At 40.0% G+C, this 17,685-nt stretch overlaps 1 protein-coding gene across 3 annotated transcripts in view; it reads left to right on the forward strand.

Moving 5' to 3' along the window:
• The window catches only part of Ralgapa2 (Ral GTPase activating protein catalytic subunit alpha 2), a 271,244-nt gene that overhangs the window by 47,147 nt on the left and 206,412 nt on the right, over window positions 1-17,685 (forward strand). For all 3 annotated transcript variants that reach the window (XM_085696826.2, XM_085696824.2, XM_048455526.3), the window contains exons 4-5: window positions 6,549-6,606; window positions 16,736-16,779. In XM_085696826.2, coding sequence (XP_085552952.1) covers window positions 6,549-6,606; window positions 16,736-16,779 — 102 coding nt within the window. The remainder of the gene's footprint in view (window positions 1-6,548; window positions 6,607-16,735; window positions 16,780-17,685) is intronic.

Consider the following 17,685-nt stretch of genomic DNA (forward strand, 5'->3'; position numbering starts at 1 on the left):
CCTCCTTTGTGCATGCGTGCGTATGTTTGTCTGCGTATACTCAAAATAGAATTCCTTTGATTTCCTTTTGTAATTTTTCACTTATCTATTTGTTCATGACAATGATTATTAGGAAATATTGTGTGCTAGCCACTGGCCCTGATGTTGGGAATAGTAAGTGTATCACTGAAGTGTGGGTCCTTTCTCCCAGGGAATCCCAGGTATAATGGCAGAGTGGGCCTTACACCTATCTACCTGAGAAAAATGCTGGTAGAGGATCTTTTTGAAGTGGTCTTGTTCCAGGAAGTGAAATTTGAGTTTGGTGTTTACAGTGACCAATATGGATATGACAATATGGAGCTAGTTTTCCTTACTCCATGACAACATACTGACAGATTAAGTAGTAGAAGGGATTTCTGGTATAAGAAAACCAGCATTTTTTTTAAAACTAAAACATATTTTATTTTATGTTTTGGGCTGGGGTTACTTAATTAGTTTGTTCGTTTGTTCATTCAGTCATTTATTTAATAGCCCAGCCACAGCCTCTCCCTCCTTCTCTCCTCCCACTCTCTTCCCTCTGCCCTCTCCAGACCACCCCTCCTCTGTATTTGCTCAGAAAGGGGCAGGCCTCCCGTGGGCATGAGCAAAGCACAGCACAGCAAGCTGCCATAAGAACAAGCACCTTCCCTAGTATCCAGTCTCGGCAAGGCAAGCCAGCATATTCATCTTATTTTTAAGATTATTTGTTCATGTTAGCTCTGTTGAATTTAAGGGTTCTAAACGAGTATTAATGACCAGTGAAAATAGTCTGTCTATATACGAGTTGAGTTATTTTTAGTAACTGGTGAGAATCCACCAAACAGTAGCAAAAAAGTTGTCTGTCTTTAGGTTGACATAGAAGCATGTGTGGTGTGCTTGTGGGCTCTATGGGCATGGGTCCTTCTGAAGCCAGGCTGGGTGGGTAGTCCAGGCGCCTGCAGAATGCTCTTGTGAAAAGACTGCCAATTCTCATTCTAAGTTTTCTGCACATTGTTACTCCCAAGGTCATGAAGCTGAGATGTCTGTTCTTTTAAAGGAAGTCGTCTGTTTTCTGCCAAGGCAGCATCTTTTGTATGCACACATCATGCCCTGCAGCTGGCCTGAGAAAGGGTTGCTTCCAGACTCTCCAATCTCACATTGAACAGGTTTAGTTGGTTGTTTCAGGTAGATTAACTGGTATGCATTAATATATAATATCTTCCTCATTCTTTACTGCCCTGATTTCCATGTAGACTTGCAATCAAGTGTGAATCAACTTGAATATACTGCAACCATCTGGTAATAATTTGGGAAAAAAGTTTCCCATCTAAACTAAATGAAGACTGGAGTTTTAAAGTTCACTGTGGCATCTTGTATGAACTCCAACTTACGTTTCATATTATTCCTGGTCATGCAGTGGGTTCTAAAGAAAAAGTAGCTGTGGATAATCAGTTAAAAGAACGACAGATTCCCTGATGTGCTGATCGGTAGTAATACCTAATTTCGATTTTGAGTGTGCTGTAATGGATTACCATATAGATGCAGCTGAGCACTGAGCATTAAACAGAGTTATGTGTTTTCCAGAAAAAGTAATATTTATTCACACTGTGTGGCTTTTTTGAAATATTTTTTTATTTTATTCTCCAGTGAAACTACAAACAAGATGTCAATAGCTTATGTGGCATTCACAGCAGTGTAGCTTAGAGTATCAGCTGCAGTACAAGAAATGCCAGATTGCATTTGCCTCACCAAAAGTAGGCTTCATCTGGGGCATCTGAGGCACAGGCTTAGCATTTAGACTAGGTAGTGGTGTTTTGCTTTCTATTTATTGACCCACATAGGATTTAATCCATAAAAACCAGCCATCACAATATTATTACAGAAAGAAGTGACAGTAAGGGATTGTTTCAGTCTCTGAATTGTATTAAGTTCTGTCATTTGGGACTATATTGTTTTTAAAAAATTATGTTGTTTATGTGTGTGTGTGCAAGTGTTTGTGTGAGTACATGTACCATGGACAGAGGACAACTTGTGGAACTCAATACTCTTCTTCCATCACGTAAGTCCTGGAATTGAACTCAGGCTGTAGGGCTTGGTTGGAATTGCATGTGTCCATTAATGCATCTCACAGGTGCTTTTAGGAACATTATTACCTCAGGCGTTAGACATTATGTGTCATATCTAAACCTTAGAGTTTATTTCTTAATATCTTTAAAGTTGACTGATTTTATAAATCTGAATAATTTTGAGAAATAACAGTGATTGTCTTGACCTTAAGTGTATTGGAGATGATTTTTTGTGGCAGTCTTGGACAGTATGCAGACATCTTTATGCCCATCTACTTGATATATTTATATATTTTCTGTTTTCTCATAATATATACATATATGTATACACATTCATATACATGCATACATAAATACACGCACACATACATAAATATCTTCAAGACAGGATGTCTTTGTGTAGCCCTGGCCATTCTGGAACTTGTGCATTAGATCAGGCTAGCCTCCTACTTAGAGATCTGCTTGCTTCTGCCTCCTAAGTGCTTAGATTAAAGGCGTGTGCCACTACCGCCCAGCCTGTTTTCTTATATTAGAAGGTGCTTTTCTTTGTTATATGTTAATAAAAGAAAACTGAGTGAGAAATATAAATCTGTGTTTTGAAAACTGAAAGATGTGACTCAGCGCCAGTTTGGTTTCTGTCAAAAGTTAAAAGTCTGGAGAGCAAAGGGAATATCAGACATTAATCTAGATCAAGACAAGATCCACCCTGAATCTTCAATTCACTTAGCATCTTCTTGAATAATGGTATCCAAAGGTGATCCTGCTATGTAGCTGGGAGCTTCCTTTAAAGGTTAATGCAGAAGAAGGTGTGCCATCTGCTCAGGCAAAATGAACTGTCAGGAAGCAGGCAGCAAAGCACAGGAAGACCTCAGAGCGACAGACTTCATATGAAGCCACTTCCAGCTGAAGATGGAAACAAAGCTTGGGGGACATCTGGGCTCCTGAAGTGGGATGCACTTCTTCAGTGTTCCAGCCTTTTCATCTGATGAGAACAACTAGTTAAGAATTTAAATATTACTATGCGCATAAAAAAGATGTATTGCTCAGATTCTTCTTCAAGAATTTGTCACCTACTACAAGAGTGGCATCAACTGTTAGCCTCGGTTGTTAGTGCCTTCAGCTTTCCAACCCTGGTCATACTTTTCTCTCCATGAGCCTGGAACATAGAGTCTCACTTCTATTTGTTTGGGACTTGGCTTTAGAGCTCCCTCTCAGCTGGCAGTGGCTCCCCTGCTCATCCTGTTTCCTTCCCATTCCTTCCCTGGTGCCCCTCTTCTGCCAATTGTTTCTAATAACCACATTGTAACATATTTTCCAAAGACCTTATCTTGCAAAGACTACTGTTAATTTATTATCAAAGACACTGACTGACTTTGACCCTCCTGTGGGTGTAGGTGGCTCTTGAGTTGTTGGTGTGGCAGCAGCCTAGACATGGCATCCTTCATTTTAGTCCCGTTCCAGAGTTGCTGGTGCAGATGATGCTTTCCAGCTGGCTGTGGTTATTTCTCTCTGTAGGCTCCCATGTATTGTATTCCAGGGTGTGGCAGGCATGGGGATGTGTGGGTACAGGGGCATTAACGATTATGTCCTTTTGGTAGGACAAGGTTCATGTGAGTTTTTTGTTGTCCTCCTATAAAGCAGGACTTCCTAAACTTTTTCTACTCATGATCCCCTTTTGTCAGAGAAATTTGTACTCTACCTTGGGTATATAGGTATAAAATGGGTATCCCAATGAAACGTTTTGTGATAATAGATCACAAAGAAACTTATTTTAAAATAATCATTTGATATACATGTAGTTTTACCATTTATTAGAGATGGAATCATGTTTGTATAATAATAAGACAGATATGCTTATTTTTACCTTAAGAATTAGATTTTAGCAAAATATTTGAAGTAAGATATAGAGTCTTCAGTTTTTCACAGTTGATCACTGTTTTTATTTTATGACTGTCAATAAGTGCATAAGTGCATACTGTAAAGTAGCAGAAATACAGTAAGACCATTTCAGAAATTGCTAGGAATTCTGTTCCAGTCTTGCACCAAAATTCATATAATGATTTTGATCTTAACCAATAGTTTAAAGAATCAACCTCAGCATTGCAATACAAACCAAAGATTTTGTAAAGATACACAAATTTAATTCTTATGTTCTGAGGAATGTTTGTAAGAAAATAGTGAAAATCTTTGTTGCCCATAATTAAACCATTATGTTTCCATATGAGCAAAAAACTTTGTGTACTTTGTAAAAACACCACAATTCATAAACATACATTAGTCTCAGATCTGAGCTGTGGTTTTTTCAGGTAGCATTTGCTAACATTGCATACAAAGTACAGAGTGTGTGTGTTGTGTGTTTTGAACCAAGTCTGCAGTAAAGTTGTGCAGTGCATCATGGTCAAGCCCTGCTAACAATACCTTAGATTCACTACATGTTTGATTTTGGATTAATTTTTGGTTTTTGGTTGTTCAGAAGCCTGTACTTTTGCCAACATTTTATAACTCCTATACTGTTAGGTGATGCTATTTGGAATTGCACCTCATAGTTTAAGAAACTGGCTTATAGAGAACTGACTTTTTAGGGATGAGATGTGGCTCAGTGGGAGATAACTTGCATAGCAACTGTGAGACTGTCAGTGGTAATAACTGACTTCCACATCTTCTGATTCCCCTTTTAAATGTATTTTATTTTTAAAGCTGTGCATGGTGACCTACACCTTCAATCCTAGCACTCAGGAGGCAGAGGCAGGTAGATCGCTGTGAGTTCCAGGTCAGCCTGATATATGTAGTGAGCTCTGGGACAGCCAGGGCTACATAGAGATACTGTCTAAAAAAATATTATCTATGTATATGTATATGTCTGTATTAGTTAGGGTTTCTATTACTGTGAAGAGACACCATTACCACAGCAACTCTTATAAAGGAAAACCTTTAAATGGAATCACTCACTAGTTCAGAGGTTTAGTCTGTTATCGTCATTTCGGAAAACAAGGCAGCATACAGTCAGATATAGTGCTAGAGAAAGAGCTGAGAGTTCTTACATCTTGACTCACAGGCAACAAGATGTGGTCTGCGACACTGGGCATGGCTTGAGCATATATGAGACCACAAAGCCCACCCCCACAGTCTCACACTTCCTCCAACAAGGCCATACTTACTCCAACAAAGCTATACCTCCTAATAGTACCACTCTCTTTGAGTTTATGGGGGCCAGTTACATTAAAAGCATTGTAGTGTCTGTGTATGATGTTTATGTGTGTGTGTTTAAGTGTTCATTTTTGCATGCTTATATGTGTGACTACAGGTATGCACATGCCACAGTGTGCACCTGGAGGTCAAAGGAAAGTTCTTGGTTCTTGCTTTCTGCCTAGTTTGAGCCAGGCTCTCCTGTTGTTCACAACTGCTTACAGCAAGCTAACTTCTGGAGATTCTGCTTGCCTCCCATATCCTTGTAAGAATGCTGGGATTATAGACTCATGCATCTGTGGGGTGCAAGAATAGGAATTTCAACCCACAATAATAATGTATTACCAATGCCAATAGATATATTTTGGCTATTTGCAGTTTTCTATATTAAAAGAAAAGTAGTTGCTGGGACAGTGAATTGGCTTAGTGGGCAAAGGTTGCTGCCAGCCTGACAACTCACTCTAGTCTCTGTTTCCCACTGTGTAACCCCATGGTTGTTCTCCAAATAGTTTAAGTAGTTATATTAAAAATAAAAAGAATCTTATAATTTAAGTATAGTTTACCACAATGTATTCTAGAGTGGGGGTTTAAGGAAGGTCATTCTCATTGATTTGGACTTTTTTTTTCCAAGAATAATAAAATCTTTAAAGTTGTTTGGGAATTTCATAAATGAACATAATATATTTTGATTAAATCCATTCCCTTTTCAAATTCCCCTCCAACTCCTCCCTTTCACCTCTCAACTTTGCGTGCTCAGTTTTTAAACCCATGGAATCACTTAGTGTTTCTTGTATGAGCATGGACATAGGACCACTCGTTGGAGTATAAGTAGTCTCCATGAACCATGTCCTTGAAGAGCTGACTCTCCCTCGCTCAACAGCCAGTTTTTGGTAATGAGGACTATTTTATTAGCCCAGTCCTCTTGTTCTTCTGAAATTTACTTGTTGTCTACTGATGGATGCTTTCATAAGTACAATCCTAAAACTGGCCAGGCAGTGGTGGCACATGTCTCTAATCCCAGAACTCAGGAGGCAGAGACAAGAGAATCTCTGTGAATTCGAGGCCAGCCTGTTCTACAAGAGCTAGTTCCAGGACAGGCTCCAAATCTTTAGAGAAACTGTCTCAAAAAACCAAAAAAAAAAAAAAAAAAGACCTACTTGTAGGCATTAACTTTATGAGATTCATACATACATATTACATTTATATTTGTATTATATTTATTTGTGTGTTAAGGGGGAGGTGAGTAATATGGGTCTATCACAAAATTTATTTCATTTTTAAAAACTTTTTATTTTGTAGAAAATACTGCAGTTTCTACCTGAACGAATTTTCTTTCGATGGCATTACCAGAGTATAGGTAAGATGAAAGCCAACAATGTATTAGTGATACGAATTTCTACCAGTTGAGGTCCCAACAATGCTTCATATAACTAATGCTATCAAAGTAGCATATAGGAAGAATTAAAGGTATGATAATTTAAATCAAGTCCAACTTGGACCTTGTAGGAAAATCTCTCTCACCACCACCACTGATCGAGTACAGAGAATAAGTGGTTGGAGTGCTCAGCCCTAAATGCATCATTTATACCATAGCTCTCCCACGGAAGGCCCAGGAAATAGCTTGTGGGGGGGGTGGAAGGAAGAGTCAGAGGTGGAGGAGGGCTGTTGTAGTCATGAACTCACAGTGACTGCAGCTGCCTGCACAAGACCTGCACAAGATCAAGCCTGTTAACACTGTAGAGTGGATGAAGCAGGGGTTTAAAAGAAAGCAGAGGCTATGAACTTGGGAGGTGCTATAGTGGGAGGGGTCCAGCAGGTAGTGGGAAATGGAGATGATCAAAGAGATTGTATATGTTTATTAAAATTTCAATTAATTAATTAAAAAAACTAAATGTTATTTTAAATGTGCCCTTTGAGGCGTAGTCCACGGGCTCCCCAGGAACATGCTAAAGATGCACAATTTCAGGCCTCAGTCTGACCCACTGTGGAGCATGGTGGTCTGCTAACAAGAGACACAAAAGGGTTCCTGTGCACATCAAGTTGAGAAGCATTGATCTAGAGTATTTTTCTTAAATAATTGTCCATTATTCCTTACCAAAAAATTATTCTTTAAGCCTGCATTATTGATACAATATTTCTGTGTTTGAATGCTTTAAGATGTGGCAGCCAGAGGTGATGCGGGAGAATTGTCTGTATTCTGTAAATCATATTTTAATAAAACGCTGATTGGCCAGGCAGGCAGTATAGGCGGGAAAACCAGACAGGAAGTAGAGGTGATGCAATGAGAACAAAATTCTGGGAAACAGAGAGGTTCCTCTGCCACTCCTGTGCAGACCACCAAAGAGGCAGCATGTAACGTGCCCAGCTGAGAAAGGTATGGAGCCATTATGGCTAACATAGATAAGAATAATGGGTTAATATAAGTTATAAGAGTTAACAAAAAGCCTGACCTAATGGGCCAATCAGCTTATAATCTTATGGAGTCTTGTGCATGATTTTCTCTTTGGGGCATGCCGGCATGGGGTACCGGGCGGGAAGGATACCCCAACAAGCCGGCCCCGTCATGTTACATTTGGCGCCCAACTATCTGTCTATTGTGTTATTTTCATTGGTCAATAAAGAGACTGCCTTGGCCCTCTGATAGGACAGAAAATTAGGTAGGCAAAATAAACAAAACAAAATGCTAAAAAGAGGACAATGAGACAGATGCCATGGAGCCAGCCACCAGGTCAAACATGCTAAATCTTTCTCGGTAAGCCACACCTCGTGATGTGATACAGATTAATAAAAATGGGTTAATATCAAGATATGAGAGTTAGTCAGTAACTAACTCTCTAGAGATAATGGGCCAGACAATGCTTAAATAAATACAATTTGTATGTTATTATTTCTGGGGCTAAGCTAGCTATGCGGGAGCCGGGCAGGATAAAAAGCAGGCCTGCCCGCAACTCCTCACTACACAGAGGGAACTTGAAATAAAGTAAGTAACATTGTCGTCCTTTCTGCCCAGCTCTTTACATCTGACAGCACAGTTGCAATTTAAAATGCCCAGCCAAACTGCAGCATTCCAGGGAACCCACTGTGAATTCTGCATGTGCTTTTTAAAGAATTCCTGCTTTGATCCTACCTAAAGCCTCTGTCACTTGATACATTTTTTTTCTTCTTTACCCATTGGCTACACTGGAGGAAACCATGACCCTTGGAATGGAATCTTCTTTATTTGATAATTTCTTTCACTATTTCTTGAGGGAGAGACATACTTTTGGGGGCAGAAGCAAAGAACATGTCACCATTCCTGCTTTGGATGGGCCTCTTGCCCTGTGGATAGATAGATGAGAAAAGTAATTACAGTGTAATTGTGGCTGTGCGGGGAATATAGTGCAAGGGAGAAAAAAGGTAGACGTGTCTACCCAGGAGAAGTTGAGGGGACCCTTCAAGAGAAGTCACTTCCACCTGAGCCTTGAAGGGTGAGCAGGGCTTCCTGGCCTGAAAAGAGGTAGCATCATCAGTAGATAGTTCAAAATCCAGAGTTCTGATTTTAATTTAAGATTATTTCTATGAAAATAGGTAATAAGCTCTTACAGAAATTGAATTTGAGTTTTGTATTACAAATTTAAATTTAAAGAATGTAAAGCATGTATACTAAATACAACCATGGAACTTAGTGACTGAATCTTTATTCTGAGAGAGCTTCTTAATCTTTAAATCTTTCAAATAAGCAAAAAAAAATCCCTTATATCTGAGAGGGTTTGCCCTAGCAGTTCTTGAAGCTTTGCAATTACATATTTAAAATAGGATAAAAATTTAAAAATGCAAAATATCACCTAAAGAGGTACCCTGAGGACTTGTGAGATTGAGAAGTAACTGTGTGCAGCATTCTTGGCTGTTCACATAGCATTGTCATCACCAGGATGAGCTAATCAGGGGACCCTACTTACCTAAGTTCATGAGGGAATGGCTGTAAGACATGCTCCTGTGAGCATGGAACCAGTTCTCTTGGTTAAACAACAGCCCCACAGCTTGGCCTTTCTTTCACCTCCTTGGTCATCTGAACCCTTACTTTTCTTGGAGACACTTCTGTCTCAGGATCATGGAGATGAGGTCATGGCCTTTTTTTATGTAATGCTAATTCCAGAAATGGTTCAGCACCCCTCTCCTTGGACTGTGCCATCTCAGTACAATGTTGTCTCATCTCTCTTTTTTTCATGGTCTTGTTCTTTCCCAGTCCTTCTCCTTGTTGCCCATAAGCTCATTGCCCCTCTCCTCCATCCTCAAGCGGCATCCTGCCCTTTGTTATCCGATAGAGAGACAGCTGTCTGATCACAAGCTTCCATCCTGCTAGTCTCTTCTTACCTACTCACTTCTAGGCCACCTGTTCTGATTTTTATTATTTATTTTTATAAAGCAGTTTTATTGGGAGTAGAATAAAAAGAATATATAAAAATTATCATGATTGTAGCATCACCCCAAATTTCCTCAACCTCCTTAGTAGCTCCTCTGTTCCCCTCTTACCTACCTCAGCCTCAACCACTAATACAGTTTCACAAGATTCCCAAGGTATGACACCAAAAGTAAAACCCATAAAAGAAAAATTTTGATAAGTTGGATTTCTTCAGATCCACCACTGGTCTGCCTTTGCATTTTCTAGAGTCTCATTTAGATGGAGTCACTCAGCACTGTTCTTTTGGTTTGTTTGGATCTGCCTTAAAGTTATTATTGCTGTGATGAAATACTGTGACCAACTTGGGGAGGAAAGGGTTTGTTTGGCTTACATATCCTGAATCACTGAGGGAAGCCAAGGTAGGAACTCACACTGGAGTTTATTCTAGGTGATTTGGTCCTCATGTTTTGCTCAGCCTTCTTTCTTTCTTTCTTTCTTTCTTTCTTTCTTTCTTTCTTTCTTTCTTTCTTTCTTTCTTTTTTAAATTTACTTATTTATTTATTTATAAGAATTTCCACTTCCTCCCCTCCTCCCAATACTCTCCCGCTCCCCTCACTCCCTCTCCTCCTCCCTCTCCAGTCCCAAGAGCAGTCAGGGTTTCCTGCCCTGTGGGAAGTCCAAGTTCCTCCCCCCTCCCTCCAGGTCCAGGAAGGTGAGCATCCAAACAGACCAGGATCCCAAAAAGCCAGTACATGCAGACGAAACAAGACCCAGTGCCATTGTCAATGGCTTCTCAGTCAGCCCCCATGTCAGCCACATTCAGAGAATCCGGTTTGATCACATGCTCGTTCAGTCCCAGTCCAGCAGGCCTTGGTGAGCTCTCATTCGATCAGTCCCCTTCTATCAGTGGGTGAACGCACCCTTCGCGGTCCTGACTTCCTTTCTCATGTTCTCCCTCCTACTGCTCTTCATTTGGACCTTGGGGGCTCAGTCCAGTGCTCCAGTGTGGGTCTCCGTCTCTATCTCCATCCATCGTCGGATGAAGGTTCCCTCTGGTTCTGCTTTCCTTGATCACGTTCTCCCTTCTTCTGCTTCTCATTTGGACCTAGGGAGTTAAGTCCAGTGTTCCAATATGTGTCTCTGTCTCTATCTCCATCCATCGCCAGATGAAGGTTCTATGGTAACATGCAAAATATTCATCAGTATGGTTATGGGCCAAGGCCAGTTCAGGCACCCTCTCCTCTGCTGCCCAGGGAACAATCTGGGGACCTCTCCTTGGGCCTGGGAACTCCTCCAGAATCAAGTCTCTTGCAAACCCTAAAATGGCTCCCTTAGTTGAGATATATACTTCCCTGCTCCCATAACCATCATTCCTCCCTCCCCCCTCCCATTCCCCCAAGCCATCCCCAATCTTCCCTCTCTCCCCTCTCCCTAACCATCTCCCCTTACTTCCACCCCCCACCCCCTGTGCACCCAAGTTTGCCTGGCAATCTTGTCTACTTCTAATATCCAGGAAGATAACTATATGATTTTCTTCAGGTTCACCTTCTTATTTAGCTTCTCTAGGATCACGAATTATAGGCTCAAAGACCTTTAACTATGGCTAGAATCCACTTATGAGTGAGTACATACCATATTCCTCGTTTTGGGTCTGGGTTACCTCACTCAGTAAAGCGTTTTCTATTTCCATCCATTTGCATGCAAAATTCAAGATGTCATTGTTTTTTACTGCTGAGTAAAACTCAAATGTGTATATGTTCCACACCTTTTTTAGCCATTCTTCTATTGAGGGGCACCTAGGCTGTTTCCATGTTCTGGCTATTACAAATAGTGCAGCTATGAACATAGTTGAACAAATACTTTTGTAGTATGATAGGGTATCTCTTGGGTATATTCTCAAGATTGGAGTTGCTGGGTCCTGAGGTAGGTTGACTCCCAGTTTCCTGAGAAACCGCCACACTGATTTCTACAGTGGCTGCACAAGTTTGCATTCCCACCAACAATGGATGAGTGTTCCCCTCACTCCACATCCTCTCCAGCATAAGCTATCATTGGTGTTTTTGAGTTTAGCTATTCTGACAGGTGTAAGATGGTATCTCAAAGTGGTTTTGATTTGCATTCCCCTAATCGTTAAGGAGGTTGAGCATGACCTTAAGTGTCTTTTGGCCATTCGAAGGTCATCTGTTGTGAATTCTCTGTTCAGTTCAGTACCCCATTTTTTAATTGGGTTAATTAGAGTTTTAGTGTCTAGTTTCTTGAGTTCTTTGTATATTTTGGAGATCAGACCTTTGTCTGATGAGGGGTTGGTGAAGATCTTCTCTCAGTCAGAAGGTAGCCTTTTTGTCTTACTGACAGTGTCCTTTGCTTTACAGAAGCTTCTCAGTTTCAGTAGGTCCCATTTATTCATTGATTCTCTTATTGTCTGTACTACTGGGGTTCTACTTAGGAAGTGGTCTCCTGTGCCTATATCTTGTAGACTACTTCCCATTTTCTCTTCTATCAGGTTCAAAGTGGACAGATTACCCACCAGCCTAGGGTGGTAAGATCTACAGTGGGCTGGTCATTTCCCACCAGTTAGAAAAATCCTCTATAGGCTTGCCTACAGCCTGAAGTTATGGAGGCATTTTCTCTATTGAGGTTCCCTTCTCTCAAATGACAATAGCTTGTATCAAGTTGACTCAAAACTAGCTAGCATAGCATCTTTTATGCACTACTTACTTTGAGATTCATCTGTATGCTATGTACTAATAGTTCATTCCTTTTCATTTCTGAATAGAACAGTATTCCATTGTATAACTTTGCTATCATCTGTTGCTCCATTCTCTTGCTGATATAGTGTTCAGTTGATTCTCATATTTGGTTGTTATGCGTAAACCTACTGTTAGATATTTGTGCACAGGTCTTTAGGCAGAAATAAGTTTTCCTGTTTCCTGTACAGCACACTTAACTGATAAACTGTTTTTTTGCAGAGTGGCTATATCATTTTATGTCCTCAGTAGTGTCATGGTCCAGTTAATAGCAGGTGTTATGGTCAGTGTTTAGTTTTTGGTTGTGCTATCACATTGACTTATGGTCTTAAACTTTTTTTCATGCAATTTCTGTGTGTCTCTGGTAAAATGTGTTTCAAGGCTACCCATTTAAAAGTTGCATTGTTTTATTTTCTCAATTTTTGTTTTTGGGGATTCTAATATTTTAGATGGAAGTCTCATCAGATATATGCCTTGGAAATATTTTCTCTATTTTAAAGAACAGTGTTCTTAATTTTTGGAGAAGTCCAATTTGCATTTTTATGGGTTTTACTTTTTGTCATATCTAGAAATCTTTAAAAATATTTTCTTTAATATTCATACATGTATATAAAATATGTTTGGATCAAAGCTTACTCCTTATTCCTTCCCCTCCAGTTCCTCCTTTATTTGCCCAATCACTTTTCTCTCATATATGCTCTTTCTCTTTAAAAAAAAATTACTAAATCTTTTTACTGCTTCCTGTAAGGGCATAGGTGAAGGAGCATACAACACACTGAAGAATGGGTAGCCTCTCAGGGCCCACATTCCTAAAGAATTGACTCTCCCTCCCCAACCAGCCATCATTTGCCATTAGCCCCTCAGATAGGCATGGGATTGGGAATTTGTTATTAATACAAAATCATAAAGATCTCCCGTGTTTGCTCATATATCCCCTACCCCCCAGTCCTACTCAGTAGACAGTCTGGTCTGGAATTCACAGAGATCCACCTGCTTCTGTCTCCCAAGTGCAATATCACACTTGATGTATTTTCTTCCAGTAATTTTATGGTTATGCTTCACATTTAGGTCCTGGATCCATTTTTAACAATTTTTTTCTTTTTTTGGTGAATTTTACTTCTTTCAGTGGACCACTGTTCCTTTGTACTTGCAGTGGATGTAGAAATGCCAGAAAATTCTATGTTTTTCCTCCACTTGCCACTTGCTATGATCTTTTCAAATCAGCAGCCCAGGGCGTTTTTGTGCCCCTGACTGTTCTTGTGAAACGACAGCTGATGTTATATGGTGGTACTGCTCACTTTACTAGTTTGAGATATGAGACAGAGAACAAATTTTTAAAGAAAAAACAAAATAAAATTAGGAAAGAGCTTTGTAATGTTAGCATTACATTAAAAACATCTATCTGAACTTTTAGCTTGGAAGATATTTTTGAAATATCTTTAAAAGATTTTTATTTGTGGTACATGCTTTTAATCCCAGCACTCAGAGCAGAGGCAAGTGGATCTCTGGAGTTCAAGGCCAACCTGGTCTACATAGTAAGTTCCCTGCCAGACTGAGCCACTGAGCTCTCTCTTCAGCCCTCCATTAATATATTTCAGAGATGTTATACTATGAGATATGAGCAACATCTTAAAAATGGAAGTTTCTGAAAAGAGAAAGGAGCAATCCTGCATAGCTGGATAATGCTGCTCTCAGAAGACATCGTATACCAAACAGAAATCCCAGTGTGAGGTGTCAAGTACTTCTTTGTAAATTGTCGGTCAGAGAAGCCCCAGAAACTCCCTGTCCCCAACAATACATCATTGTAGACCACAGTGCTGGAAGGTGCTATTCAGACTCCTGGAAGAGAAAAGGTATCAATAGTCTTAACTAGCTGTAAGCCTTATAGACTAGAATGCTGCCTTGTCAGACAGGATGTGCCCACTGTTGTACAGGTAGCAGCCACTCTAGTTCATATGCACAGGGCACACAGAAAAGTAGGCTTGACAGTGTGTGTGTGTCTGTGATCTCAGCACTTTTAGGTAGGAGGCACTGTGAAAGCTACCCAACCAAGAGGAAGTTCCTGGCTCAGTACCAGCTTGATTTCTCTATTTCTTGCATCCAAAGCATCTGATATCTTCAGTAATAGGGTCTTATCATCTAGTTCTGGTGAACAAATAAGAAGAATAACAACAACTTGTATTTCTAGCACCTCTCATTTCATGAAATTTTTGTCTTTGTGGGCATGGGTGACTCAGTCTAATTTTTTTCCAGCTCTTCTCATTTACTGGTACATTTCAATTTTTTTTAAAACTGAATAATATTACATTGTACATATGTACCTTATTTTTATTAACCATTCCTCAGTTGATGGACATCTAAGTGGTTCCATTTTCTAGCTGTTGTGAATAGAACAGCAGTGGAATGGGTGAGCAAGTTTCTCTGTAATAGGAATGTCAGTCATCCGGACTTTTTAAAAAGAATGTTTAAGAGGTTCCCATACTCAAAGTACTACTATCTTTAAAGTTATCTAACAAGAGCCTTTTGGGAGCCAGTCCCAATGCCTTCTCAGGGTTCAGAGAGGAAGCAGCAGTCAGAGAAGGACTCAGGATGTCTGAGGGCAAATGAATCTCTCACTCCATGCTTTTGATTCACTTTCTTTATTGTACTGCTGTGCTCCAAAGTTTCCAGTTTATATAAACACTCAATCAGTAATTCTCTGCTGATAGCAGGGTTACAAGGCTTGAATTTCTCAGGGTCATAAGACAGATAAGAGCTGCACAGACTTTCTTTATGGCTCCAGGGAGGTGTGGCTAGAAAAGCACCCAGGCACCACTAAACGACTAAAACATTGAGTTAGAGAGCTTCAAATTCCAAGAAGGGAAGAAAAGGGGAATTCGTGTGCTGCATTCCTAAAAGTGATTAATTAGACTAGAGGTGTGTGATTCATAAAATGTAAAAGAAAGGAGGACCCTCACTCAACCTGCTGGAGTTTTGGTGCCTGGGAACTCAAGGTAGCCCTGGTGACCGGCATAAACTGTGGAAGAAGACATGCATTTTCACTAGTGTTAGCTAGCTGGGGGAGAAGGGGAATCTCTCAGATATAAGAATTGTGTCTATCACTGTTAGTGGTTAGAACAATGGGAATTTATGGTTATATAGTACAAAATCTGGGGTCTGACAATTTCCATCCACCCATGCCAAACAGCGGCATTGTTTGTCCCCATGCTGCCTTTGTGAAAAGAATTACTTTTCTCCAGAACTGCTTAAATGATTAGTAGCTTTTCCTGTTATCTTTCAGGGCTAAGTCACAGGCAGTTAATTTCCTAGACTAAAATCCTGTATATATAAACCAAAGTGAGAGTAGGTGCAAGGCATTAATGACCTTTTAGAGTCCCGGGGTGGGTGGGTGTTTAACTGAGTTTTCACTTTCCCAGATCAGCTGCGGTGAATTTGGGTCACCCAGTCTCCTTATCTGTGAGGACAATAAGTCAACAAGCTCAGATGGGCCGTACCCTCCTCCTAGTGCCTATCTTTGAAGGTCCCAAATGTGATCTATTTGGAAGACTCCTCTTGTGGCCAAATGTCCTACCAATAAAAGATAATTGCAGGGAGCTGGCTTCTAAGTTTATCTCAGGGAATGGAGTGGAGATTTGACTTGAGAACAAAGGTTTTTGACTGTGTGACTAACTTTCTTACCAGGGTCCCACAGTTTGGGGGATAAAGTCACCCAAAATACTAGTACACAGGGAAAATTATGCCCAATAATTTAATACACTGCTGAATCTTGGGACAAATCCCACTAGAGAAGGAGAGTGCTATGTCTTCACAAGGAATTTACAGCAGAACAACCGCTATTCAAAATTCGGTATTCCCAGCATCTGGGCCTCCATCAAAATACATTTTTTCTGGTGGGTTGACCTGATTGGTTAGCTAAAATTTAACTGCATAATCCTGCAGACTGAAGCAGTTATCTTTTTTCCTGTGAGGTTGTTTGCCTTTGATAATCAGTCTTATGTTCTTGAAAAGGCATGCATTTTTTTTTTCCTTTCTAAAGCTGATCTTTAAACAGATATTTTGAGTACTATTGTGTTAAGAACACTTGCTGCTCTTGCAGAGGACGTGGGTTTGGTTCCAAGCACCCTCACATTGGGTAGCTTACAATTGGTTGTAATTCTAGTTTCAGGGAATTCAGTGCCCTCTTGAGGTCAACTACACTAACAGTGCACACACATACCTGTGTATGCATGCATGCATACATCATATATACACACATAAATAAAAATAGAATAAAATAATGTAGATATTAAATATTCCCTCACATACCTTAAATATTTTTTAATATACTCTATTTCTGACCAGTTGTTTTAAACTTCCAGGCTCAACTTTAAAGAAGCTTCTACACACTGGAAATTCTATTAAGGTAATAATTTTTGATGAAAGTATAATGGAATATTTCTTTAAACTTTTTTAGATTTATTAATTTTATTGTAGGTGTTCGAGTGTTTTGTCTACTTGTTTGTATGTGTACCACATGTGTGCTTGGTGCCACCAGGGGTCAGAAGAGGGCATTAGATTGTCTGGAACTTGAGTTATGGATGGTTGTTATTAAAGACTGTGGGAATTCTTCCAGCATGTTTCATTTGCATCTGATAGCACATTTTAAATTCTCATTTACTTATGTATTTTCTTTTATTAACATCTTTTTAATCATTTAGGACAGAAAAGGAGTAATGTGTGTCTTTGAATTCTGAAACTAGGGTAGACACGGAAGTGGGTGTAGAGTGAAAAGGGACACATCTGTTCACTTCTGTTGGGTGCTGCTCACCATTCGTATCATGGTGAAGGTGTGCAAGGGCGCTGGGGATTGACACAGGCAGGGAAGCTGGGAAACAGCCCCATGTCTCTTAGCCAGGTCTTCAGAATCCCATTTAGCTCCAAAGAACATTTTGTTAACATAACTGAAATTCTGCTCTGTTACCTCATAGTGTAAACATGGAAGGAGAATATTTCTGCCATTGCTCCTATGGACAATTGAGCATTGATGATGGGGATAGTGTTGTCTTACAGAACGAAGTGCTATTGATAGTTCAGTGGGAGCCAGGCACTGCTTGATGTGCCTTATGCGTGTTAGCTCACTCAGTCTTCCCATTTCACAGATGGGCAATTAAGACCTAGAGAAGTCAAGTGATTCTCCAACTATCATAACTAGACAGTAGCAGAGGGTAAATTTGAACCTAGGCTCCTTAGCTCTAGTGCCCAATCTCTTAGCCTTTGTACTACATTACATACTTGCTTCGTAATGAGAGAAGAACTTGTGTACTTGATA

This window comes from Myodes glareolus, chromosome 10, assembly GCF_982192425.1.
Source record: "Myodes glareolus chromosome 10, mMyoGla1.1, whole genome shotgun sequence".
NCBI classification, from domain to species: domain Eukaryota; kingdom Metazoa; phylum Chordata; class Mammalia; order Rodentia; family Cricetidae; genus Myodes; species Myodes glareolus.